The 27,597-nt window shown below is 38.5% G+C and overlaps 1 protein-coding gene across 1 annotated transcript in view; it reads right to left on the minus strand.

Annotated features, from left to right (window-relative positions):
• JAK3 (Janus kinase 3) overlaps nt 1–27,597 on the minus strand; it is a 362,782-nt gene that overhangs the window by 65,248 nt on the left and 269,937 nt on the right. The window contains exon 19 of the mRNA XM_053702872.1: nt 6,002–6,191. Within this exon, the coding sequence (XP_053558847.1) occupies nt 6,002–6,191 (190 nt within the window). The remainder of the gene's footprint in view (nt 1–6,001; nt 6,192–27,597) is intronic.

Here is a 27,597-nt window from a genome sequence, read left to right on the forward strand (position 1 = left end):
TCGATGACTGATATCAACTACATAATATTAGGCATTTCAAAAAAATTCTTGAATTTCCTTAAACTATAAGTCTATTGTGTAAATCAATTACCCTTTCTTTAAAGAAGCACTTCAGCAAATTACTCCTGCAGCTGCTACCCTCTGTCTTGAGAACATAACCTCTTGCTCTGGTTCTGCCCTTGTAATGTTGTGAAAATGCTTTCAATTTCAGCTTTACCAAATCTCTTAATATACTTACAGGTTTATGTCCCATCCCTTGTCTCCTCTACCTATAACTGCACAAGCTGAAGCTCTTTTCCACTACACAATCTGTTGCACTTTACTACTACACAATCTGCAACGCTTTACTACTACACACTCTACAGTTCTCTACAACTACACAATCTTTAGTATTCTATCACTACACAATTGACATGACTTTACTTGACTTACATGATTTTAAAATGTCTTTTACATTAAAAACAAGAAATAAATAGGCATATAGGACTACTTGTGGAAAGCAAATGATAAAAACATCAGTTGGGGGGGTGGAGGGTGTCCAAGCAGCAGCCATGACACGAAATTCAGCAGCTCTACCTATAATTTAATTAATCTTCGGATTATCTCACTATTCTAATACCATCCATCTACTTAGCTCTGAATATACATCACTAAGAAGCTCCGACATTAGATGATACTATCATCATTGAGATCACATCAGCAGAAGATCTAATCTGTTTGAGAGCGAAGCAAACGGCCTAGGTCACATTTCTAATACCCCCCCCCTTCCCAGTTAGACTTCTAGCCAGGTAAAAGCAGTTCTCAATTCTGCTGACTAGTATCTTTTGTTTTCCCATACTGCAACTGAACTCCCATTGATCAGACTATTGTGAACTGCTGACTTTAGAGAGCCTAGAATACCTGAAGCAATACCACCTCAAAATGGAGTCTAGCGTTCTAGCCCTCCTCAACCAGATCTCACGCAAGATGGAGATTCACTTCATCTCCCTCACACAGACAGTCAGAACAGAACGAGAAAACCCTTTAGAGAGGATTGCAACACATGAGTCAGTCCGGATATCAAATGACTCACCAGAAGGGTATGAGAAAAACTATGAGGCGGAGAATGGCGAGTGTCCTTTGCCGGTTAGAGCATATGAGTATAGGAGTGAATCCCCACCAAGCATTGCTATCAGGGGTCGAGAGGTAGACGCAACCAAGAAGACAGGCTGGGAGTTGACTCTGGGCTTAGAGTGGATTGAATTCCTGAGCAATTAGTGAGGTACCCACCAGACAGCATAGATCCTACTCTCACCCATCCCACAACCTTGAAGCCCAGAGATCATAAGGGACTAATAGCTAACACCCTGTGTACCGATGCTGCAGGATAATTTTCAGAAGCTCCCTCTATCTCAACAGTAGACCTAAGTACATCACACTTCCATTATCTAAAAGAGACTAGAGACTGCAATCGGAGTATCTTTACTTTGGTGTTTACTGCTCTTGGCATTGGTTAGAGGTGTGAAAGGACCTTAAAGTATAAATGTAAAGATAAGTGGTTATGTTATTTACCCCGTCTATACAGCTTGTTACCCTGTTGACTCACCACATTGCTATTTCTCTGCACCGATTCCTTTAATTTAGTGTTCATTACATTAAATAGTTTATTACTACTTATAAAATGTGGATCAAGTGTACCTGGGCATAACCCATTTGTAAGGTTTATATGAATATAAATGGCGCCTAACATAAAACATGTACATACTAAATATCACGGTATGCCTGAGCAATGAGCCTCACCTATAAGGGAATTAGCCTTTTTTCTCATTCATACTCATATCACATGACCTAACATAACTTACCCACATAGCTATCACAACAGTCTAATACCTATAGGACTATAATATACCTCTCTACCCCATTGGGCTCTAACTAACAATAATAACACTATCCTCACCAGTAACATAAAGGTAACCTTCTAACATAGAGACAAAGCTCTCCCTTTCAAAACAGCTAAACTATACTTACAGGATGCATTGCCCTAATAACTAATGCCTAGTCTCATATCTTTATCTCCTATGCTGTTACAGGCTAGGGCGTACATTTTTCCTAAACGAGTCCACTCAGATCCCGCAGACCATCTTCACTAGCAGCAGTTGTTCATAAACTAGGCTAGGCTCGCTGAACACGGGAGTTCTCACTCTTCTTACTATACTCATTACTTGATATATGTTTTCGCTACCATTACTCTATATTATCTCACATCATCCGACATATTATATAGCTAGTTTATTTCCACATGACTTTTCTTTTCTAGATTACATCTATTTGTTATCGACAAATTCTAAATCTTGTTATTTATCAGTTGCTAGGTTCTTTAAAATATCTGTATTAAGGTCCAAAAGTGACCAATACAACTGATAATCTAACTCCCCTTTTTGTATTAAGTTTAGTCATGTCCAAGAGTGACCCCTAGTGTAAAGAGAGGTATTTTTGCTTGAAAAAAAAATGATATTCAAATTATATATTTAACTTGTTCCTACCATATGTGTCATGTCTTGTCAATGCTCATATGACAATGTGCATACTACTTCAGCAGGTCGATAGTCACTTATTATAACTAATGTATACTCACTACTATGCCTTATTGTTGCAACCTGTGCGCGACTCAGATGCCTGCTTCTACTGCAACAATTTGTGTGATGCATATTGTAATATGATCAAACCTCAATAAAAAAATCTATCGGCTAGATTACAAGTCTTGCTTTAGGCTTAAAAAGCAGCATTGGCCGGTCCCAGCGCTGCTTTTTAATGTCCGCTGGTATTACGAATCTTGCAGGTAAAGGTGTAACGCTCACTTTTTTGGCCAGACTCGGAAATACCGCAATATCCTATTTTTTCAATGGGACTTGCATAGCGCCGGTATTACGAGTCTGACAAAAAGTGAGCGGTAGACTCTCTCCTGTCAAGACTGGTACCGCATTTAAAAGTCAGTAGTTAAGAGTTTTACACTACAACGCCGTAGTATAAAACTCTTAACTAAAGTGCTAAAAAGTACACTAACACCTATAAACTACCTATTAACCCCTAAACCGAGGCACCCCCCCCACATCGCACTCCCGCCTCGCAAACACTAGTTACATTTTATTAACCTCTAATCTGCCATCCCTAACATCGGCGACACCTACCTACATTTATTAACCCCTAATCTGCCTCCCCTAACGTCGCCGCCACTATATTAAAGTTATTAACCCCTAAATCTAAGTCTAACCCTAACCCTAACCCCCCCGACTTAAATATAAGTTAAATAAATATAAATAAAATAACTATCATTAACTAAATTATTCCTATTTAAAACTAAATACTTACCTATAAAATAATCCCTAAGCTAGCTACAATGTAACTAATAGTTAAATTGTAGCTAGCTTAGGGTTTATTTTTATTTTACAGGCAAGTTTGTATTTATTTTAACTAGGTATAATAGTTATTAAATAGTTATTAACTATTTAATAACTACCTAGCTAAAATAAATACAAAAGTACCTGTAAAATAAAACCTAACCTTAAGTTTCAATTACACCTAACACTACCACTATAATTAAATTAATTCCCTAAATTAAATAAAATTATCTAAAGTACAAAAACAAACAAACACTAAATTATAGAAAATAATAAAAAAATACAAGATTTTTAAACTAATTACACCTAATCTAATCCCCCTAACAAAATAATAAAGCCCCCCCAGCATAAAAAATGCCCTACCCTACACTAAATTACAAATAGCCCTTAAAAGGGCCTTTTGCTGGGCATTGCCCCAAAGTAATCAGCTCTTTTACCTGTAAAAAAAATTACAAATCCCCCCCAACATTAAAACCCACCACCCCACACAACCAACCCTACTCTAAAACCCACCCAATCCCCCTTTAAAAAAACCTAACACTGACCCCCTGAAGATCACCCTACCGGGAAACGTCTTCATCTAACTGGGCAGAAGTGGTCCTCCAGGAGGGGCAGAAGTCTTCATCCAAGCCGGGCAGAAGTGATACTCCAGACGGGCAGAAGTCTTCATCCAGACGGCATCTTCCATCTTCATCCATCCGGCGCGAAGCGGGTCCATCTTCAAGACATCCGACGCGGAGCATCCTCTTCAAACGACGGCTTCTTCCAATCAGCCAATAGGATTTTTTATACCTTAATTCTGATTGGCTGATAGAATTCTATCAGCCAATCGGAATTGAAGGAACGCCATCTTGGATGACATCATTTAAAGGAACCTTCATTCAGTTGTAGCCGTTGAAAGAAGAGGATGCTCCGCGTCGGATGTCTTGAAGATGGACCAGCTGCCCAGCTTGGATGAAGACTTCTGCCTGTCTGGAGGACCACTTCTGCCTGTTTGGATGAAGACGTCTCCCGGAAGGGTGATCTTCAGGTGGTTAGTGTTAGGTTTTTTTAAGGGAGGGTTGGGTGGGTTTTAGAGTAGGGTTGGTTGTGTGGGTGGTGGGTTTTAATGTTGGGGGGGGATTTTTAATTTTTTTTTACATGTAAAAGAGCTGATTATTTTGGGGCAATGCCCCGCAAAAGGCCTATTTGTAATTTAGTGTAGGTTATTTTAGGTTAGTTTATTTTTTTTGGGGGGGGGGGGGGGTTATTTTGTTAGGGGGATTAGATTAGGTGTAATTAGTTTAAAAATCTTGTAATTTTTTTATTATTTTCTGTAATTTAGTGTTTGTTTGTTTTTTTGTACTTTAGATAATTTTATTTAATTTAGGGAATTAATGTAATTATAGTGGTAGTGTTAGGTGTAATTGTAACTTAGGTTAGGTTTTATTTTACAGGTACTTTTGTATTTATTTTAGCTAGGTAGTTATTACATAGTTAATAACTATTTAATAACTATTGTACCTAGTTAAAATAAATACAAACTTGCCTGTAAAAAAAAAAAAAAAAACCTAAGCTAGCTACAATGTAACTATTAGTTATATTGTAGCTAGCTTAGGGTTTATTTTATAGGTAAATATTTAGTTTTAAATAGGAATAATTTAGTTAATTATAGTTATTTTATTTATATTTATTTAAATTATATTTCAGTTGGGGGGGTTAGAGTTAGATTTAGGTTTAGGGGTTAATAACTTTAATATAGTGGCGGCGACGTTGGGGGCGGCAGATTAGGGGTTAATAAGTGTAGGTAGGTTGTGGTGACATTGGGGGCAGCAGATTAGGGGTTAAGTATAATGTAGGTGGCGCGGGGTCTGGGGCGGCAGATTAGGGGTTAATAATATAATGTAGGTGTCGGAGATGTCGGGGACGGCAGATTAGGAGTTAATAAGTGTAAGATTAGGGGTGTTTAGACTTGGGGTTCATGTTAGGGTGTTAGGTGTAGACATAACTTATTAGGAATCAATGGGGCTGCGTTAGAAGCTTTACGCTGCTTTTTTGCAGGTGTTAGGTTTTTTTTCAGCCGGCTCTCCCCCATTGATTCCTATGGGGAAATCGTGCACGAGCATGTTCAGCCAGCTCACCGCTAACGTAAGCAGCGCTGGTATTAAGGTGAGATGTGGAGCAAAATTTTGCTCTACGATCATTTTTTTTGCGGTTAACGCCGGGTTTGGAAAAACCCCTAATACCAGCGCTGTCTGTAAGTGAGCGGTGAGCATAAACTGCTCGTTAGCACCGCACAGCCTCTAACGCAAAACTCGTAATCTAGCCGTTGGCTAAGAGCTGATAAGTAAAAAAGAAGAGTCAGGTGGTTCTTGATTTCATTATGAAAACAAGGACATTCATAGGAAAGGGAAAGGTGGAAAGGAAACAGACAGCAGGAAAACCCCCATACCTTGACCCCAATCAATATATGACAAAAGACAGTTATGAGTTGTGGTGCACCTCCCACACCTGCTCTACAATAATGTCTCCTGAGAGATCCCGGACTGTATTGCAAACCACAAAAATTAAGACAATTAAGACACGTAGAAAGTGGTAAAATGGAGAATTTAGATCATCTAATTCCTTTTACGTGTCTGACTTACCTACACTGTAGCAGACACCTTTATATCTAACAATGTAGTCACTGTGTAAGGAACGTAGAATAAGGCTTTCCCGCTGGAAATCCCTAACATGTTCAGCAGTGCTGTGCTGCAGCTTTTTCACTGCAACCAGCTCTCCAGTGTTATCACCTAGAGGATCATAGCGGCACAGCTCCACACTTCCAAAATTTCCCTACAAATAGAAAAAATATGAGCGTTAGATAGATACTCAATTCAATATAAGGATACCAGCAAATAGCTTTGAGCAATGCACTGCAAATGCAAACGCAGACAGGACCTTACTGTCAGCTCCTATGTAAATCCAATAAACATACGGCTAGATTTAGAGTTTTGCGGCCAAAGGGGTGCGTTAGCTACGCGTTCTTTTTTCCCCTGCACCTTTTAAATACCGCTGGTATTTAGAGTTCACAGAAGGGCTGCGTTAGGCTCCAAAAAGGGAGCGTAGAGCATAATTTACCGCCACTGCAACTCTAAATACCAGCGGTGCTTACGGACGCGGCCAGCTTCAAAAACGTGCTCGTGCACGATTCCCCCATAGGAAACAATGGGGCAGTTTGAGCTGAAAAAAAAACCTAACACCTGCAAAAAAGCAGCGTTCAGCTCCTAACGCAGCCCCATTGTTTCCTATGGGGAAACACTTCCTAAGTCTGCACCTAACACCCTAACATGTACCCAAAGTCTAAACACCCCTAACCTTACACTTATTAACCCCTAATCTGCCGCCCCCGCTATCGCTGACCCCTGCATATTATTATTAACCCCTAATCTGCCGCTCCGTACACCGCCGCAACCTACATTATCCCTATGTACCCCTAATCTGCTGCCCCTAACACCGCCGACCCCTATATTATATTTATTAACCCCTAATCTGCCGCCCCCAACGTCGCCCCCACCTACCTACAATTATTAACCCCTAATCTGCCTACCGGACCTCACCTCTACTATAATAAAGTTATTAACCCCTAATCCGCCTCACTCCCGCCTCAATAACCCTATAATAAATAGTATTAACCCCTAATCTGCCCTCCCTAACATCGCTGACACCTAACTTCAAGTATTAACCCCTAATCTGCCGACCGGACCTCACCGCTACTCTAATAAATTTATTAACCCCTAAAGCTAAGTCTAACCCTAACACTAACACCCCCCTAAGTTAAATATAATTTTTATCTAACGAAATAAATTAACTCTTATTAAATAAATTATTCCTATTTAAAGCTAAATACTTACCTGTAAAATAAACCCTAATATAGCTACAATATAACAAATAATTATATTGTAGCTATTTTAGGATTTATATTTATTTTACAGGCAACTTTGTATTTATTTTAACTAGGTACAATAGCTATTAAATAGCTATTTAATATTTAATAGCTACCTAGTTAAAATAATTACAAAATTTACCTGTAAAATAAAACAATTAAACCTAACACTACACTATCAATAAATTAATTACAGAAAATACCTACAAATAAATACAATTAAATAAACTAACTAAAGTACAAAAAATAAAAAAAGAACTAAGTTACAAAAAATAAAAAAATAATTTACAAACATTATAAAAATATTACAACAATTTTAAGCTAATTACACCTACTCTAAGCCCCTAATAAAATAACAAAGCCCCCCAAAATAAAAAAATGCCCTACCCTATTCTAAAATAAAAATAGAAAACCTCTTTTACCTTACCAGCCTTTTTTTAAGAGCCTTTTGCGGGGCATGCCCCAAAGAATTCTACTCTTTTGCCTGTAAAAAAAACATACAATACCCCCCCAACATTACAACCCACCACCCACATACCCCTAATCTAACCCAAACCCCCCTTAAATAAACCTAACACTATGCCCCTGAAGATCATCCTACCTTATCTTCACCACGCCGGTTATCACCGATCCGTCCAGAGGAGGCTCCGAAATCTTCATCCAAGCCCAAGCGGGGGCTGAAGAGGTCCATCATCGGGCTGAAGTCTTGATCCAAGCGGGCGCTGAAGAGGTCCATCATCGGGCTGAAGTCTTGATCCAAGCGGGCGCTGAAGAGGTCCATCATCGGGCTGAAGTCTTCATCCAAGTGGGCGCTGAAGAGGTCCATCATCGGGCTGAAGTCTTCTATCAAGCAGCATCTTCAATCTTCTTTCTTCCGGATCCATCTTCATCCCGCCGACGCGGAACATCCATCCTGGCCGACGACTTCCCGACAAATGACGGTTCCTTTAAGGGACGTCATCCAAGATGGCATCCCTCGAATTCCGATTGGCTGATAGGATTCTATCAGCCAATCGGAATTAAGGTAGGAAAATTCTGATTGGCTGATGGAATCAGCCAATCAGATTGAGCTTGCATTCTATTGGCTGATCGAAACAGCCAATAGAATGCAAGCTCAATCTGATTGGCTGATTGGATCAGCCAATCGGATTGAACTTGAATCTGATTGGCTGATTCCATCAGCCAATCAGAATTTTCCTACCTTAATTCCGATTGGCTGATAGAATCCTATCAGCCAATCGGAATTCGAGGGACGCCATCTTGGATGACCTCCCTTAAAGGAACCGTCATTCGTCGGGAAGTCATCAGCCAGGATGGATGTTCCGCGTCGGCGGGATGAAGATGGATCCGGAAAAAAGAAGATTGAAGATGACGCTTGATAGAAGACTTCAGCCCGATGATGGACTTCTTCAGCGCTCGCTTGGATCAAGACTTCAGCCCGATGATGGACCTCTTCAGCGCCCGCTTGGATCAAGACTTCAGCCCGATGATGGACCTCTTCAGCGCCCGCTTGGATCAAGACTTCAGCCCGATGATGGACCTCTTCAGCCCCCGCTTGGGCTTGGATAAAGATTTCGGAGCCTCCTCTGGATGGATCGGTGATACCCGGCGTGGTGAAGATAAGGTAGGATGATCTTCAGGGGCATAGTGTTAGGTTTATTTAAGGGGGGTTTGGGTTAGATTAGGGGTATGTGGGTGGTGGGTTGTAATGTTGAAGGGGATATTGTATGTTTTTTTTTACAGGCAAAAGAGCAGAATTCTTTGGGGCATGCCCCGCAAAAGGCCCTTTTAAGGGCTGGTAAGGTAAAAGAGCTTTTCTATTTGTATTTTAGAATAGGGTAGGGTATTTTTTTTATTTTGGGGGGCTTTGTTATTTTATTTGGGGACTTAGAGTAGGTGTAATTAGCTTACAATTGTTGTAATATTTTTATAATGTTTGTAAATTATTTTTTTATTTTTTGTAACTTAGTTCTTTTTTATTTTTTGTACTTTAGTTAGTTTATTTAATTGTATTTATTTGTAGGTATTTTATGTAATTAATTTATTGATAGTGTAGTGTTAGGTTTAATTGTAACTTAGGTTAGGATTTATTTTACAGGCAATTTTGTAATAATTTTAACTAGGTAGCTATTAAATAGTTATTAACTATTTAATAGCTATTGTACCTGGTTAAAAATAAATACAAAGTTGCCTGTAAAATAAATATTAATCCTAAAATAGCTACAATATAATTATAATTTATATTGTAGCTATATTAGGGTTTATTTTACAGGTGAGTATTTAGCTTTAAATAGGAATAATTTATTTAATAAGAGTTAATTTATTTAGTTAGATAAAAATTATATTTAACTTAGGGGGGTGTTAGTGTTAGGGTTAGACTTAGCTTTAGGGGTTAATACATTTATTAGAGTAGCGGTGAGGTCCGGTCGGCAGATTTGGGGTTAATACTTGAAGTTAGGTCGTCAGCGATGTTAGGGAGGACAGATTAGGGGTTAATACTATTTATTATAGTTTTATTGAGGCGGGAGTGAGGCGGATTAGGGGTTTATAACTTTATTATAGTAGCGGTGAGGTCCGGTCGGGGGTTAATAATTGTAGGTAGGTGGCGGCAAAGTTGGGGGCGGCAGATTAGGGGTTAATAAATATAATATAGGGGTCGGCGGTGTTAGGGGCAGCAGATTAGGGGTAAATAGGGATAATGGAGGTTGCAGCGGTGTGCGGTCAGCAGATTAGGGGTTAAAAAAAATGATTAGAGTGGCGGCGATGTGGGGGGACCTTGGTTTAGGGGTACATAGGTAGTTTATGGATGTTAGTGTACTTTAGAGCACAATAGTTAAGAGCTTTATGAACGGGCGTTAGCCCAGAAAGCTCTTAACTCCTGGCTTTTCTCTGCGGATGGAGTCTTGTCGTTAGATTTCTAACACTCACTTCAGCCAAGACTCTAAATACCAGTGTATGAAAGATCCCATTGAAAAGATAGGATATGCAAATGGCGTAGGGGGATCTGCGGTATGGAAAAGTCACGGCTGGAAAGTGAGCATTAGACCCTTTCCTGACTGACTCTAAATACCAGCGGGCGGCCAAAACTAGCGTTAAGAGCCCCTAACGCTGGTTTTGACGGCTAACGCAGAACTCTAAATCTAGGCAATAGTGTCCACAGCCTAAGCTTCCAAATTCTTCTTTATTTTAGGGGAGGATTCAAAGGTAAAAACAGCAGTAACGTTTCAGGTTATACACCCTTAAGGTTTGGTTAGTTAGATAGATACTAGATTCAAGTTCAATCCAATTGGCTGATTGGATCAGCCAATCAGATTGAGCTTGCCTTCTATTGGCTGTTCCGATCAGCCAATAGAATGCGAGCTCAATCTGATTGGCTGATTGGATCAGCCAATCGGATTGAACTTGAATCTGATTGGCTGATTCAATCAGCCAATCAGATTTTTCCTACCTTAATTCCGATTGGCTGATAGAATCCTATCAGCCAATCGGAATTCGAGGGATGCCATCTTGGATGACATCACTTAAAGGAACCTTCATTTGTCGGGAGTCGCCGGAAGAAGAGGATGGATCCGCGTCGGCTGCTTCAAGATGGTCCCACTCCGCGCCGGATGGATGAAGATAGAAGACGCCGTCCTGGATGAACATGTCTACCGGTCTGGATATCCTCTTCTTGCCGGATAGGATGAAGACTTCGGACCCTCTTCTGGACCTCTTCTTGCCGGATAGGATCAAGACTTTGAACCCTCTTCTGGACGGATCGGTGATACCCGGCGTGGTGAAGATAAGGTAGGAAGATCTTCAGGGGCTTATTGTTAGGTTTTTTAAAGGGTGTTTGGGTTAGATTAGGGGTATGTGGGTGGTGGGTTGTAATGTTGGGGGGGTATTGTATGTTTATTTAAATGCAAAAGAGCTGTTTTCTTTGGGGCATGCCCTGCAAAAGGCCCTTTTAAGGGCTGGTAAGGTAAAAGAGCTGTTAATTTTTTATTTTAGAATAGGGTAGGGCATTTTTTTTATTTTGGGGGCTTTGCTATTTTTTTAGGGGGCTTAGAGTAGGTGTAATTAGTTTAAAATATTGTAATCTTTTTTATTTTTTGTAATTTAGTTTTTTTTTTGTAATTTAGTGTTTGTTTTTTTTGTAATTTAGTTTAGTTGATTTAATTGTAGATAATTGTAGGTAGTTTATTTAATTAATTTATTGATAGTGTAGTGTTAGGTTTAATTGTAACTTAGGTTAGGATTTATTTTACTGGTAATTTAGTAATTATTTTAACTAGGTAGCTATTAAATAGTTATTAACTATTTAATAGCTATTGTACCTGGTTAAAATAAATGCAAAGTTGCCTGTAAAATAAATATAAATCCTAAAATAGCTACAATATAATTATTCGTTATATTGTAGCTATATTAGGGTTTATTTTACAGGTAAGTATTAAGCTTTAAATAGGATTCATTTATTTAATAAGAGTTAATTTATTTCGTTAGATAAAAATTATATTTAACTTAGGGGGGTGTTAGTGTTAGACTTAGCTTTAGGGTTAATACATTTATTATAGTAGCGGCGAGGTTCCGGTCGGCAGATTAGTGGTTAATACTTGAAGTTAGGTGTCTGCGATTTTAGGGAGGGCAGATTAGGGGTTAATACTATTTATTATAGGGTTTTTGAGGTGGGAGTGAGGCGGTTTAGGGGTTAATACATTTATTATAGTGGCGGCGAGGTCCGGTCGGCAGATTAGGGGTTAATAAGTGTAGGTAGGTAGAGGCGAAGTTGGGGGGGGCAGATTAGGGGGTAATAAATATAATATAGGGGTCGGCGATGTTAGGGGCAGCAGATTAGGGGGTACATAGGGATAAATGTAGGTTGCGGCGGTGTGGCGTTCGGCAGATTAGGGTTTAAATATTTTTTATTAGAGTGGCGGCTATGTGGGGGGACCTCGGTTTAGTTTTTTAAGGGTACATAGGTAGTGTATGGGTGTTAGTGTACTTTAGAGCACAGTAGTTAGGAGCTTTATGAACCGGCGTTAGCCCATAAAGCTCTTAACTTCTGACTTTTTTCTGCGGCTGGAGTCTTGTCGTTAGAGTTCTAACGCTCCCTTCAGCCAAGACTCTAAATAGAATCCTAATCAGCCAATCAGAATTCGAGGGATGCCATCTTGGATGACATCACTTAAAGGAACCTTCATTCGTCGGGAGTCGCCGGAAGAAGAGGATGGATCCGCGTCGGCTGCTTCAAGATGGTCCCGCTCCGCGCCGGATGGATGAAGATAGAAGACGCCGTCCTGGATGAACATGTCTACCGGTCTGGATATCCTCTTCTTGCTGGATAGGATGAAGACTTCGGACCCTCTTCTGGACCTCTTCTTGCCGGATAGGATCAAGACTTTGGACCCTCTTCTGGACGGATCGGTGATACCCGGAGTGGTGAAGATAAGGTAGGAAGATCTTCAGGGGCTTAGTGTTAGGTTTTTTAAAGGGTGTTTGGGTTAGATTAGGGGTATGTGGGTGGTGGGTTGTAATGTTGGGGGGGGGTATTGTATGTTTATTTAAATGCAAAAGAGCTGTTTTCTTTGGGGCATGCCCCGCAAAAGGCCCTTTTTAAGGGCTGGTAAGGTAAAAGAGCTGTTAAATTTTTATTTTAGAATAGGGTAGGGCATTTTTTTTATTTTGGGGGGCTTTGTTATTTTTTTAGGGGGCTTAGAGTAGGTGTAATTAGTTTAAAATTCTTGTAATCTTTTTTTATTTTTTGTAATTTAGTTTTTTTTTTTGTAATTTAGTGTTTGTTTTTTTTGTAATTTAGTTTAGTTGATTTAATTGTAGATAATTGTAGGTATTTTATTTAATTAATTTATTGATAGTGTAGTGTTAGGTTTAATTGTAACTTAGGTTAGGATTTATTTTACTGGTAATTTTGTAATTATTTTAACTAGGTAGCTATTAAATAGTTATTAACTATTTAATAGCTATTGTACCTGGTTAAAATAAATACAAAGTTGCCTGTAAAATAAATATAAATCCTAAAATAGCTACAATATAATTATTCGTTATATTGTAGCTATATTAAGGTTTATTTTACAGGTAAGTATTTAGCTTTAAATAGGATTAATTTATTTAATAAGATTTAATTTATTTCATTAGATAAAAATTATATTTAACTTAGGGGGGTGTTAGTGTTAGGGTTAGACTTAGCTTTAGGGGTTAATACATTTATTATAGTAGCGGCGAGGTCCGGTCGGCAGATTAGGGGTTAATACTTGAAGTTAGGTGTCGGTGATTTTAGGGAGGGCAGATTAGGGGTTAATACTATTTATTATAGGGTTTTTGAAGTGGGAGTGAGGCGGTTTAGGGGTTAATACATTTATTATAGTGGCGGCGAGGTCCGGTCGGCAGATTAGGGGTTAATAAGTGTAGGTAGGTAGCGGCGAAGTTGGGGGGGGCAGATTAGGGGGTAATAAATATAATATAGGGGTCGGCGATGTTAGGGGCAGCAGATTAGGGGTACATAGGGATAATGTAGGTTGCAGCGGTGTGTGTTCGGCAGATTAGGGGTTAAATATTTTTATTAGAGTGGCGGCTATGTGGGGGGACCTCGGTTTAGGGGTACATAGGTAGTTTATGGGTGTTAGTGTACTTTAGAGTACAGTAGTTAGGAGCTTTATGAACCGGCATTAGCCCATAAAGCTCTTAACTCCTGACTTTTTTCTTGTCGTTAGAGTTCTAACGCTCACTTCAGCCAAGACTCTAAATACCAACGTTAGAAAGATCCCATTGAAAAGATAGGATACGCAATTGACGTAAGGGGATCTGCGGTATGGAAAAGTCGCGGCTGGAAAGTGAGCGTTAGACCCTTACCTACAAGACTCTAAATACCAGCGGGCGGCCAAAACCAACGTTAGGACCCCCTAACGCTGGTTTGGACGGCTAACGCAGAACTCTAAATCTAGGCGACTGTTTATTATCTACAGCAGTCAGTTATAATTGTAACAATAAAACAGCTGACAAATTTACTCAAGTGTACCATTGCTTAGACAGAGCGCCATCCCGCAGTATAAGGATTCATAACTTGCCAATTCATATACAATATGTTAAAGGGTAAAGCCTAATAACAGTGTAACCTAATATTAAATGTAGTATACCTACAACTAGTTGAAACATTGAAAAGTATTCATTGCAGTCAGTAACAACTGTAATGATAAAAAGCTGACAAACACATCTAAGTGTAATCATTTATTTATTTACACACTAAAATCCTTGTCCACCTTTAATAGACACAGAGTCTGAACATACCCAGGGCCAGTTTATGTGCATTAATGATTACTTTATGTATTGCCAGATGATAATCAATTTCTGATGATCACACTTAGGGGCCTAGTTATCAAGCTGTCAATCTCAAATACGCTGGAATTCCGCAGCGTATTTGTGGCGAGGCTGAGTTATCAAAGGCTAGAGACCGGCAAAAGTAGAATTTTGTGACGTAAACTTCGATCCGCCGTACTCAGTCCGACACAGATCGATTCTTATGTCACTCCAGATGTTCCGCACACAAGTTCGGCACAATCTGACTACTTTTGCTAGTTATCAAAAAACTAGCAAGTACGCTCGGCACTTTTACGGCCCAGCGTACCTGGTTTTCAAACCGCCACCCTGGAGGCGGCGGATCCCATAGGAATCAATGGGAGTCTGACCATAGAGAAAGTACAAGTTCGCTGTTGCCAGACATCCCATTGATTCCTATGGGAACTGTCTACACCTAACACACTAACATGTACCCCGAGTCTAAACACCACTAATCTGTCCCCCCTACACCGCCGCAACTAAATAAAGTTTATTACCCCCTAAACCGCCGCTCCCGGAGCCCACCGCAAGCTACTCTATACATATTAACCCCTAAACCGCCGCTCCCGGAGCCCACCGCAACTATAATATATGTATTAACCCCTAAACCGCCGCTCCCGGAGCCCACCGCAAGCTACTCTATACATATTAACCCCTAAACCGCCGCTCCCGGAGCCCACCACAACCTATATTAAATTTATTAACCCCTAATCTGCCCCCTCTACACTGTCGCCCCCTATAATACATTTATTAACCCCTATCCTGCCCCCCACTACACTGCCGCCACTGTAATAAAATTATTAACCCCTAAACCTAAGTCTAACACTAAACCTAACACCCCCCTAACTTAAATATTAATTAAATAAATCTAAATAATATTTCTATTATGAACTAAATTAATCCTATTTAAAACTAAATACTTACCTTTAAAATAAACTCTAATATAGCTACAATATAAATAATAATTATATTGTAGCTATCTTAGGATTTATTTTTATTTTACAGGTAACTTTCAATTTATTTTAACTAGGTATGATAGCTATTAAATAGTTATTAACTATTTAATAGCTTACCTAGCTAAAATAAAGAGAAATTTACCTGTAAAATAAAACTAACCTAAGTTACAATTACACCTAACACTACACTATACTTTAATAAATTATTCCTATTTAAAACTAAATACTTACATGTAAAATAAACCCTAAGATAGCTACAATGTAATTAATAATTACATTGTAGCTATTTTAGGAATTATATTTATTTTACAGGTAACTTTGTATTTATTTTAGCTAGTTAGAATAGTTATTAAATAGTTATTAACTATTTGATAACTACCTAGCTAAAAGAAATACAAAATCACCTGTAAAATAAATCCTAACCTAAGTTACAATTAAACCTAACACTACACTATCATTAAATAAATTAAATAAATTACCTACAAATAACTACAATTAAATACAATTACATAAACTAACTAAAGTACAAAAAATAAAAAAAGCTAAGTTACAAAAAATAAAAAAAATAGGTTACAAACATTTTAAAAATATTACAACAATTTTAAGATACTTACACCTAATCTAAGCCCCCTAATAAAATAACAAACCCTCAAAATAAAAAATGCCCTTACCCTATTCTAAATTAAAAAAGTTCAAAGCTCTTTTACCTTACCAGCCTTAAAAGGGCCATTTGTGGGGCATGCCCCAAAGAATTCAGCTCTTTTGCCTGTAAAAGAAAAATACAACCCCCCAACATTAAAACCACCACCCACATACCCCTAATCTAACCCAAACCCCCTTAAATAACCTAACACTAATCCCCTGAAGATCATCCTACCTTTAGTCGTCTTCACTCAGCCGAGCCACCGATGGAACTGAAGAGGAGACCCGGACCGGCAGAAGTGATCCTCCAAGCGGCGCTGAAGAAATTTTCCATCCGATGAAGTGATCCTACAAGCGGGGCTGAAAAAGTCTTCCATCCGGGCGATGTCATCTTCCAAGAGGCGCTGAAGAAGTCTTCTATCCGGGCGATGTCATCTTCCAAGCCGGGTCTTGAATCTTCATCCCGCTGACGCGGAACATCCTTCTTTACCGACGGACTACCGACGAATGAAGGCTCCTTTACGGGACATCATCCAAGATGGCGTCCCTTCAATTCCGATTGCTGATAGGATTCTATCAGCCAATCGGAATTAAGGTAGGAAAAATCTTGATTGGCTGATTGAATCAGCCAATCAGATTCAAGTTCAATCCGATTGGCTGATCCAATCAGCCAATCAGATTGAGCTTGCATTCTATTGGTTGATCAAAACAGCCAATAGAACAGGGGGTAGAACAGTTTAGGTAGTGTGAGTGCTTAGTGACAGGCTAGCAATAAAGCTGGGAAAAAGCAGATGAGCAGCGAGAGTCGGATGAGTGATAACTCTCACAGTCCGCTGCTCATCGCCCCGCGGCTTTTTGACAGCTTTATTTGATAACTTAGGCGAAATTTTTCAGGTCCGCGGCGGCGATGTGAGGCGAGCTTAGGCGGGCGTATTGGGCCGGCGAAGGCAGGAAAGTTGACACGTTGATAACTACCCCCCTATATATGCACATAGAACAAGGAAGTGTATGATACAATTCCAAACATCTTAGAGGATTATGAGATAGAAATAAATAGCATAGCCCACTTTTTACTTGTCACCCCACATGTGGAGTCCTGATATTACATATTGCGCATAAAGGCCAGACAAGCAATAAACAGGTCTCACTGTATACTCTCACATCCCAGTTACTCAGGATAGGGGATTTTTAATTTGTTTGTGTTCACCCATCTTTTAAGTGTTCAAATAAAAGTTTAAAGGGACAATAAATCCAAACTTTTTCATTAATGATTCAGATAGAGAATACAATTTTAAACAACATTCTAATTTACTTCTATTATCTAGTTTGTTTCAGTCTTTATATATCCTTTGTTGAAGAAAAAGCAATACACGTGGGATAGCCAATCACACGAGACATCTATGTGCAGCCACCAATCAACAGCTACTAAGCCTATCTAGATATGCTTTTCAGGAAAGGATATCAAGAGAATTAAGGCAAATTAGATAATAGAAGTAAATTAGAACGTTGTTTAAAATCGCATGCTCTTTTTAAATCATGAAAAAAAATGTGGGTTTCCTGTCTCTTTAATTTTAAATATTTTCTTTGCCTCTACGATCAGTCTGGGCAAAGAGTGCTAAAAAAGCATTTCTTTCCAGGGAAATTCTAATCCCAATTGTTCACAATTGTTATCAATGGGAAGAGAGTGTTAGAAAAAATCTGTGATTGTGGAATGGCAAATCGCCGTGAACGCAACCCCATTGATGTCTATTGGCTAGATTACAAGTTTTTGCGATAACAGGGTGCGTAAAGAAAACAAGAAAATGAGTGTTATCGCACTTTCCATAGCGCTGCAAATATGAATTACTGAAAAACCTCCTTATGCTGTGCGTTAGGGTGCGCTAAGTTTCATACCGCATAAAAGCCAAGGGCTGAGTTTACGTGCTTGTGCACGCTTTCCCCCATAGCACATCAATGGGGGAGAGAGTGTTAGAATAAAATCTAACACCTGCAAACGCGGAATGGCAAAACGATGTAACGCAACCCCATTGATGTCCTATGGGGAAAGAAAGCTAAGTTTAAACCTAACACCCTAACATAAACCCCTAGTCTAAACATCCCTAATCTGCTCTCCCCTACACTAATAAAAGTTATTTCCCCTAATCCGCCGCTCCCTGACATCGCTTGACACTAAATAAACCTATTATGCCCTAAACTGCTGCCCCCCCCCCATTCCAAAACACTAAATTAAACTATTAACACCTATAAAAAAACACCATCTAACTTTAAATGAAAGTTACAATAGAACTATCTTTAAATAAATAAAAACTTTCTGTTGAAATAAAAAAAACTAACATTAAACTATAAATTAACTTAACATTACTATTCTAATAAAATAAAAAAACTACCAATTAAAAAACTAAATTACAAATTACAAAACCTAACACTACGAAAAAAATAAAAAACCTAAATTACAAATTTTAAAAAACCTAATATAACAAAAAATAATAAACACTAAATTATGAAAAATAAAAAACCTCTAAGATTACAAAAAATAATAGAAAAAATTATCAAAAATACTGACAATTACTCCTAATCTAATAGCCCTATAAAAATAAAAAAGCCCCCCAAATAAAAACACCCCCTAAACCCAGTGCTTTCCAAACTGTGTGTCGGACACACTAGTGTGTTGGCAGCAGTGTGTAGGTGTGTCCCTGCTTCAGCACAAATTTTTTAAAATTTTAATTTTTAATTTTTTTTTTTTGTTTTCTGACTTTCCACCTGCCTGCTACGCAATCACATTCTTGACATGTGATTGATACCTAGGGGGTCACAGATCATCTTAACCTATTGGCGCAGCTCAAGTGGGAACTGAAACTATTCCCATTGGCGGCTTTAATGGCACATTGGCACCTGACTGCATATGTAGTCAGTGAGTGCGACAGCAGTGTGTTTGCAGCGTGGGCAGTAGTCAAGTCGGACTCACCGAGCTCTGAGGGTGGCAGCTTAAACGCTGAGCTGAAGTCAGTGGGGTTTTTTTGCAGCTAGCTCCCAGTAGTGCATTGCTGTTCCTGCTCTTGATATATGGATAGGAAGGGGGAAGCTTAAAAATGCGAGTATCTAATATTCCACCAATATTCAGAAACTGTGTTCATCCATTAAAATATAAGTAAGTAACTATTGGTGCTATTAAACTTTTTTTTTAATTCTTGCACTGTTACTGTTGTACTGTTACTTGTAAATACATTTCTTTTTTATATCATTTATGTATGGGTCCGTATCTCTTTAAAACAAGTTTAGTTTAACCTCCTGTTTGCCAGTACAACTGAATTACTGTGTCGCGAAATATGTAGGTCTAAAATGTGTGTCACCGACATGAAAAGTTTGGAAGCTCTGCCCTAACCTATAATAAACTTCCAATAGTCCTTAAAAAGGGCCTTTTGTAGGGCATTGCCCTAATTTAAACAGCTCTTTTACACACAAAAAATGCAGTCCCCCAACAGTAAAACCAACCAACCCCCCAAAATAAAAAACCTAAGTCTAAAACGAACCTAAGCTATCTATTGCCCCTAAAGGGGAATTTGTATTGGCATTGCCCTTGAAAGGGCATTCAGTCCTTTTACTGCCCTTTAAATGGGCATTCAGCTCTTTTACACTGCCCAAACCCTAATCTTAACCCCCCCCCCCAAAAAAAAATGAACTACACTAACCCCAGAATATCTACTCATGGTTCTTGAAGTTCGGACATCCATCTCCATCCAGGCGGCAAGAAGTCTTCATCTAGGCAGCAAGAAGTCTTCATCCAGGCGATGGCATCTTCATCCATCGCGGTGGCACCTTCTATCTTTATCCCTGCGGGGCTGAGCTATCCAGGACTGGCGATGACATCCTGCGCGGAGCATCCTCTTCATAAATCCCCGCCCTACACTGAAGTTGAATGCAAGGTACCTGTTTAAAAATGGTGTACCTTGCATTCCTATTGGCTGATTTGATCTTCAAATTCAAATCAGCCAATAGTATGAGAGTTACTGATTCCTATTGGCTGTTCAAATCATTATTAGTTACGATGTGGGGGGCTGGCGGTTTAGGGGTTAATAGGTTTAATACAGCATTTACGATGCGGGAGGGTGGCGGTTTAGGGTTTAATAGGTAGTTTATGGGTGCTAGTGTACTTTGAAACAATCTAGTTATGAGTTTTGAAAACATTTTTGTTTTGCAAAATCCGTAACTACTGTCTCAGATGACGGAATGGATTGTGTCAGTATAGTCTGTAATGCAAGCATTTTATCCAGACTGCACAACCTGTAATACAGCGATATGGAAAATCCCGCACTCAAACGTAATTTTTTTGAGTGCAGAATGGACGTTGCATTACAGGCTAAAATGCTTGCAGTATAGCTGTACCACCGCGATCGTAATATGCATTACCGGCCATTCCGGCACAATGGCTAATTTTTTCAGCAGTAATAGCCGTACCCATCATAACGCAAACATCGTAATCTAGGTGAGAGGAAATATAATGATTTAGTTGTAATTAACTAGCACTTTACAGACTTTCTAGAGAAAATTACAATTTATTGCAAAAAGAAAAGGTTCTTTCTATTGGCCAATTCTATAAAGGCAGTTTTTAACTTGAGAACAGTGTGTCTTGCAAAGAGAAGTTCCCTGCTTTTAAGTATGTGTAGGTGATGCATATATTACAATAGTACTCACAGAAAACACAATTTAAATATCATATAAAATGAATAAATTAAATATTAAAATAAAAATACACAGTAACAAATGTGCTATTTAATTGCATTAAAAATCGTAATGAACGTTTGAAAGGGTAAGTTGGAAATGTCTTTGGGAGAAGCTACATTTCTTTGGTTTTCCAATTCATGTCCCTATGCATGGGTTAGAGGAGTGGGTTTCAGTTCCCTCGGCTTTGAGGTCACTAATGCTACAAGGCAGGGGTGCTACTTTCCCCCTTATTCACTTTAATGATTGAACACCTAGGCCAAGCCATCTTCTAACCCCCATATTACAGGCATCCTGTTATGGGAGTCCCAACACAAGCCCTTTTTTGCTACCGAACCTCCCCTGATAAAATATATGCTAGCAGTATTTAACTTTGATAAGCTTAGGTTAATACAACTGTATCTATTAAAATGGATGTTTTGTATATGATTCTATATGTAGACAGTCTGACACTTCTCAAGCTGTGTATCCTTTTTCATGGTCATCCTATATTTACGGTGCCTACCTTAGCTCTGATCTCAGTTTAGTAATTGCTAAAAACTACACTGATAGAATCCCCTAATTTAAAAAACAGCTTAAAGGACCAGTTAACACATTAGATTTGCATAATCAACAAATGCAAGATAACAAGACAATGCAATAGCACTTAGTCTGAACTTCAAATGAGTAGTAGATTTTTTTATAACAAATTTCAAAGTTATGTATATTTCCACTCCCTTGTACCATGTGATAGCAATCAGCCAATCACAAATGCACTATACGTATAGTCTGTGAATTCTTGCACATGCTCAGTAGGAGCTGGTGACTCAAAAATTGTAAATATAAAAGACTGTCGCACATTTTTTTTAATGTAAGTAAATTGGAAAGTTGTTTAAAATTACATGCTGTATCTGAACCATGAAAATTTAATTTAAACCTAAGAGTCTCGAAAAGCAGCCACTGAAATGGCTTTAAATCCTGAAATTAACTTACCTTTTTAGTTGCATACCTCTCCTCTGGTCCCCAAGGCTGTCCTTAATAGACTTTAAATTATGATCACTTATTAGATTTGAAAGAGGAAGAGACCCCTGCACTTACAACTTAATTTACAAAGGCTTATTAAATTCAGCGGATTTGCTTTACAACTTGAAAGTGTTCTCTTATAACCCATGATGCAGCACGACTTTATATCATTTATCAGCTTGGGGGGCTTCTGATCAAATCTCCAAATGTTGGGATATTATTGAACCAGCACCTTACTCCCCAACAAGGTATTAAACTTATCATAGATCAGGGACAACGAATTTGCACCCCTATCAGAAACAAGTCCTATCCACCTCTACATATAATCCTTTCCTTTCTACTTATACATTTTTGCTGGAGTGTCTATAGACAGAGGTCTGTAAAGAAAACACATTTGGTGGGGGGGTGCCTACTGCACATGGGTCTTGGAATATTGTCAAAGCCCCAAAAGGTTTTTTTTATAAATCTTACTTATGGCTAAAATGTTGGCCATTGCCAGGAATGGAATAAATCTAACCACCTATCTTTTCCCAGGTTTTTCAGGTTATTTATATTATGAAAACCATCAGAACAATAGAGAAATTTATTTTGAAAGTGCAGAATAAATTTGACCTTTACAATGTAACATCTCATATGTATGCATATTCATATTTAAGAAAGTGTTTTTAACTATGTATTCACTGTAAATATTTCATATTCCAATGTTCTTCACATAGGGGGATATGTTCTATGTATTTATTAATATATATCCACATATATATGTATATATCTATACCTAGTATAAGTGTGCCCCTAGTCACAGGAAGGGGGCGCTAATGAGGTGACAAGTTATCAGTATATATAAGTTGAAATGCCAAGACCTAGTTTAAATGAACTGTTATATATATATATATATATATAGGTGGAGATGCAAATCCTAGTTCCTTATACATATATATATATTACACCATAATACAGGTATATACTATATATATATATATATATATATATATATATATATAGAGAGAGAGAGAGAGAGAGAGAGAGATGAGAGGGAGAGAGAGAGAGAGAGAGTTGTTCCCAATTTGAACAAAAGAATGTTGATATGAATAACAATACAATGTTATAATACGGCAATATATAATATTATATATATATATATATATATATATATATTTATATATATATATATATATATGTTAATCTACATACAGCAACTATATACTACTACAAGAATGAAATAGTTCTTTTGACATAGGAGTATATAGAATAAAAGACCTCTTTCAAAAAGAGCAAATAAAGGTATCCATGTTGACAGCCTCCTCCTCACCGACAGGTTCTGGGTTTACTATGGAAGATAAGGAAGAACAGAGGGGCGCCTCATGTGTAGTATCATCAACAAGTATATAGCTGTAAATCACAATCAAGCCAAATGTGTACTCACATGCTCCAGAAGCACACTTATGTGCTGGTAGGTGCAGGCTGCAGATTAACACAGGTGTGACAGCTCACCCACAATTAGAAGCAATTTCTTTGTACTGAAATACTGGAGAAAGTGGAACACAAAGAAACAAGCACTACATGTGCAGATCATCCAGGATACAGTTGCAATCACTCTGTAACATTTCTGAATGGGTACTCACATTTTAGATGAGCACACCAATGTGCTAGTAGGAACGGGCTGGCAGTTTGTGGAGAGGTGTGTCAGCTCACCCCAAAACATTCAGGCAGGCTGGGTATCAGAATTGTATCGGTTCCAGCAGGTTGTCTCTCATATATTAGTCAAAGTGGTAGGCAGGTAAGATATATCCACTCAGTAGAAAAAGTTTTTGTTTTTTTTTAAATAAAAACCGTATTTATTAAAAACAGAATCTATAAAATCACAGAATAGCGTTTAAAAAAGTGGATAAGGGGTGTTGACAATAACCCCCTTATAAATACAACGCGTTTCTCGGTTCTGCATTTCAACTTATATATATAGATAACTCAGATATATACCACCGTAATCATCAAGGTGGTACCAGTGCCAAATGTAGCCAAGTCTAAATCGTCTCCAAAGCATAACTAGATCCAAATTTCTATTTTGAAAGGGGGGATATATGAAGCAACCCCGTCAGCCTATCCAGCTGTCATCAAACAAAGCCACAAATAGGCTCAAATATCAAGCCCACTCTGCTCACATTGGTGGACTGCTAAATAACTCTGCCTCTGTTCTAAATCCGTGGTCCATACCCACTTGAAAGTCTTTTTCACCAACATCCATTACGGAACCTTATAACATTAAATATAAAATAGAGTGCATCAAAAAATGCATATAGGGGGGCGGAGCATAAGCTTGGAGTGGTCAGACGTGTCTACATGAAGCTCCTGTTTAATAGTTTTTATTTGGGGTCTTTTTGGCTATAAAGTTGAGAGACTATATCTACCACGATTCTTACATTGAGACCCTGCGACTAACAATATCTTTAGCCAACAATACAGAGGCGGAAGATTGACGCCCTGACCTATGTTATCCAAGTGCGTCATACAGGATTGTCGTTTGCCTGGCCATTTTCGTTGTGTGAAAAGAGAACTGATTGGCGAAGGCTGCCGCAAATACCCCCCCCCCCAGGAATCTGGGGTAAAAGGTACGCAGATACCAGCTTTCCATTATAATCTTTATTTCTGCATAACGGCATAGATCTACTGCCACGTGTGTACCTACTAGTCATGGAGAAACTGTATGAAACAGTTCAAGTGCTTCTGGATGACTTTGAGCGCCAATTCTGTGAACAGCTGGATGTAATGTTTAACTACACACTCTCTGGAGATATTCATATAGATAGTATTTCAATGAACTGTGTGATCAATGAAGCTACAACATGGTCTAACAGTCATGACCATTGGCTGTGGAACTTATGTACAGTGAGTACAAAAGAGTATGAGGAAAGTGCTGTGCAGGATCTGTTGCCAATTCCCAGTTATCTCTCTATGCCTATCAGGAGAGGGGCCGCTGGAGTAGTGCCCTTACATGGTTACTCTGTTGTCTTGGGCCCAGGGGAGGCGGCCGATCCCCGGGAACATGACATGTTTTGTTTGGATAGAGAGCGAGAGGATTGTGCAGTAAGTGTATTGTGGCCGGATGCTGTGCATTCACTTGGTTACTATGATCCAGTGGCTCTTTCAGTGGTCTGAATCACTAACATTGGACCTGAGCGCTCCTCGCAGAATTTCAGGCAGACTGTATCAGAGGACAATTCATTTCTGGAAGTTTAACATGGAGTTGGCCTCACAGCCTTATATACTTTGTGGAGTACCTGCTGAGCAAAGAACTTGCATTCAATGTGCTATGGGCAAGACAAAACCTTGGATGCTTGTCACCTACAACTTACTTGCCAGACCTTACATTGCTTTCAGGAAGGGTGTTGGATAGGTGTTAGTTCTATTTTTTCACCTACCCTATAGGTTCATGCTAGTGACTGAGGATCCGGCAGAATGTATATCATGTTAAATAATTGCCTTTAATTAGAGTGCTGTTAACGAGGGTTCTATAGCCGATTGTTATATAGTTAGCAAAAATGTGTATCTAATACATATTTACTGTTTAGTCACCTAGGGGTGCAGTAAATATTGTCATGTATGACTTGTTTGTAAGCAATACTCCCCTGCTAGTTTGTATACGGAATGCTTATACTATGAGATAATTGTTTGATTATCGCGTCAGACACTAGTTATTTGTGGTTTAATTATAGAAACACCCTGTATTTCCCATAATTATTAGCTAGTAAAGCATACAATAGTCTACATTAGGTTTTTCCCTACTAATTCTATTTTTGTCATACCCAGATATCTCCACTAGAGGGGGGTAGAACTTTATAACTGTTTAGGAAGTTTCTATAAATTTTCTATAATACTATTCTGCGAGAGGTCAGTTCTTCAAGATGTTGTGAGATCTCCACACTAGAGTGAGTTTAAAAAAAGCTATTACCCTTTCCCTAAATTTTGTTAGTTGAATAATCTATATATAATTGAAGGTTCAGCTATAGTTAAGTTTCAGCTGTTTCACTGTTATTCAATAGACTCAAAAGAGATTTTATGATTCCTATATATTTTATGCCTCACAAGAGTGATGTACTGCTTTTCATATATATATGGGTAGTTAAAGTCGTGGGGACCCAACAGTGGTCCTATATGTCAAAAACATAAAAATTTGAGGCCAATTTATATGTCCACTAACCACATAGATAATATTACATTGCTAGAATTACTCTTGGCCCTTAGCTCTTTATTACTTATAGTTATTGGATTGTAAGCTATTATTTATGCCTTATATTATTGATGTAATATACTCAGTGTATGTACAGTAATGTATATTTCTGTAATTTGCCCCCACGGGTTGGGGGCCTATTTTTTTTTTTGTGGTTACTTTGTACTGTTTTATTCTTTACCTCAATAAAAACAATAAAAAAAATTAAAAAATGCATATAATTCCTATAATCAACCTGCACATACCTGACAAACTCGCAACAGTATACTGCACCTCACCTTAAACTGAGCAGTCAATAAACGGCTCAGCAAAGGCGTCACTACCTCTCATAGAATAAAAGAAAGCAAAGACCTTATCTAGGTCATCATAGTGCCTACTATGGCCAGGTCTAGTCCAGATAGCATCAAATGCCTCGAGTGGCCAATATTACCGAATTCAACACAGTGACAAGATTTATACATCAAACGGCACATAAATGCCCTACTTAGCAGATCATATATATCTGGATAAGCAGGAATCTACTCCCCCAATTGCAATGAGCTAACCACGGCCATTGTCCCTACTGACAAGGGGGCCCATACCTAATTCTAAATACCCTAGTGCAATCTTATCCACCATTGATACATATTATAAAAACAAACCAAAAATGTTTTATTTAACAATCAAGACACACGACCCTCAGGTCATACGTATGCTAGTAACCTGGTGCAGAGCCAAAAGCATATACTCAAATCAATCCTAGATCCACCACTAAATCTCAAAAAATTAAACATTAATCATTAAACAAGACCCTCCTAACCAGCATTCAAAGTCATCATAGTGCCAGGGGAAAAAAAGGGGGTCTCAAAAACTCTCATTGTATAAAATAAAATGAGCCGCAAAATAAAGTTGTACAAAAACCGAGAGCCAAAGAGGAAATAAACTCTCCCAATATGTAGAAAACCCTTTATATTACCTATCAATGGCTACTGTGGGTCAGATTGTGTCATCTAAGCTGGAGACCCAACCCACTGAGGAGGATAGTCGTCCCCTGGGGGGGGCAACTGTGGCAGTGCATAATCAGGTACCAGACCCACACATCTTGGGATCATCTAATGGACAGGAACCCACCCCTACAGTGTAATGTCAATCCGTGAAGTGAACATGTATAAACATATGGACATAATAAAAAATAAAAATATTAAAAACAAACACTCATGTCAAGATGAACAACAATGTAGATACAATTCAGCAATAGGTACAAAAGCTAAAATAAACTACACTAGAATACTACAAACCCTAAGGGCAGTACAAGAACATCTAGTCTATGGAGATACGGTGTACATAACTCACATATGAATAAATCCAACAATGGGTCCTCATAGAACCCAATCAGGAATACAATCAATACTAAATATATATAAAGACCCAGGCTCTCTAAGGCGAATATATATATATATATAT

Source organism: Bombina bombina, chromosome 2 (assembly GCF_027579735.1).
Source record: "Bombina bombina isolate aBomBom1 chromosome 2, aBomBom1.pri, whole genome shotgun sequence".
In the NCBI taxonomy this organism is placed as follows: domain Eukaryota; kingdom Metazoa; phylum Chordata; class Amphibia; order Anura; family Bombinatoridae; genus Bombina; species Bombina bombina.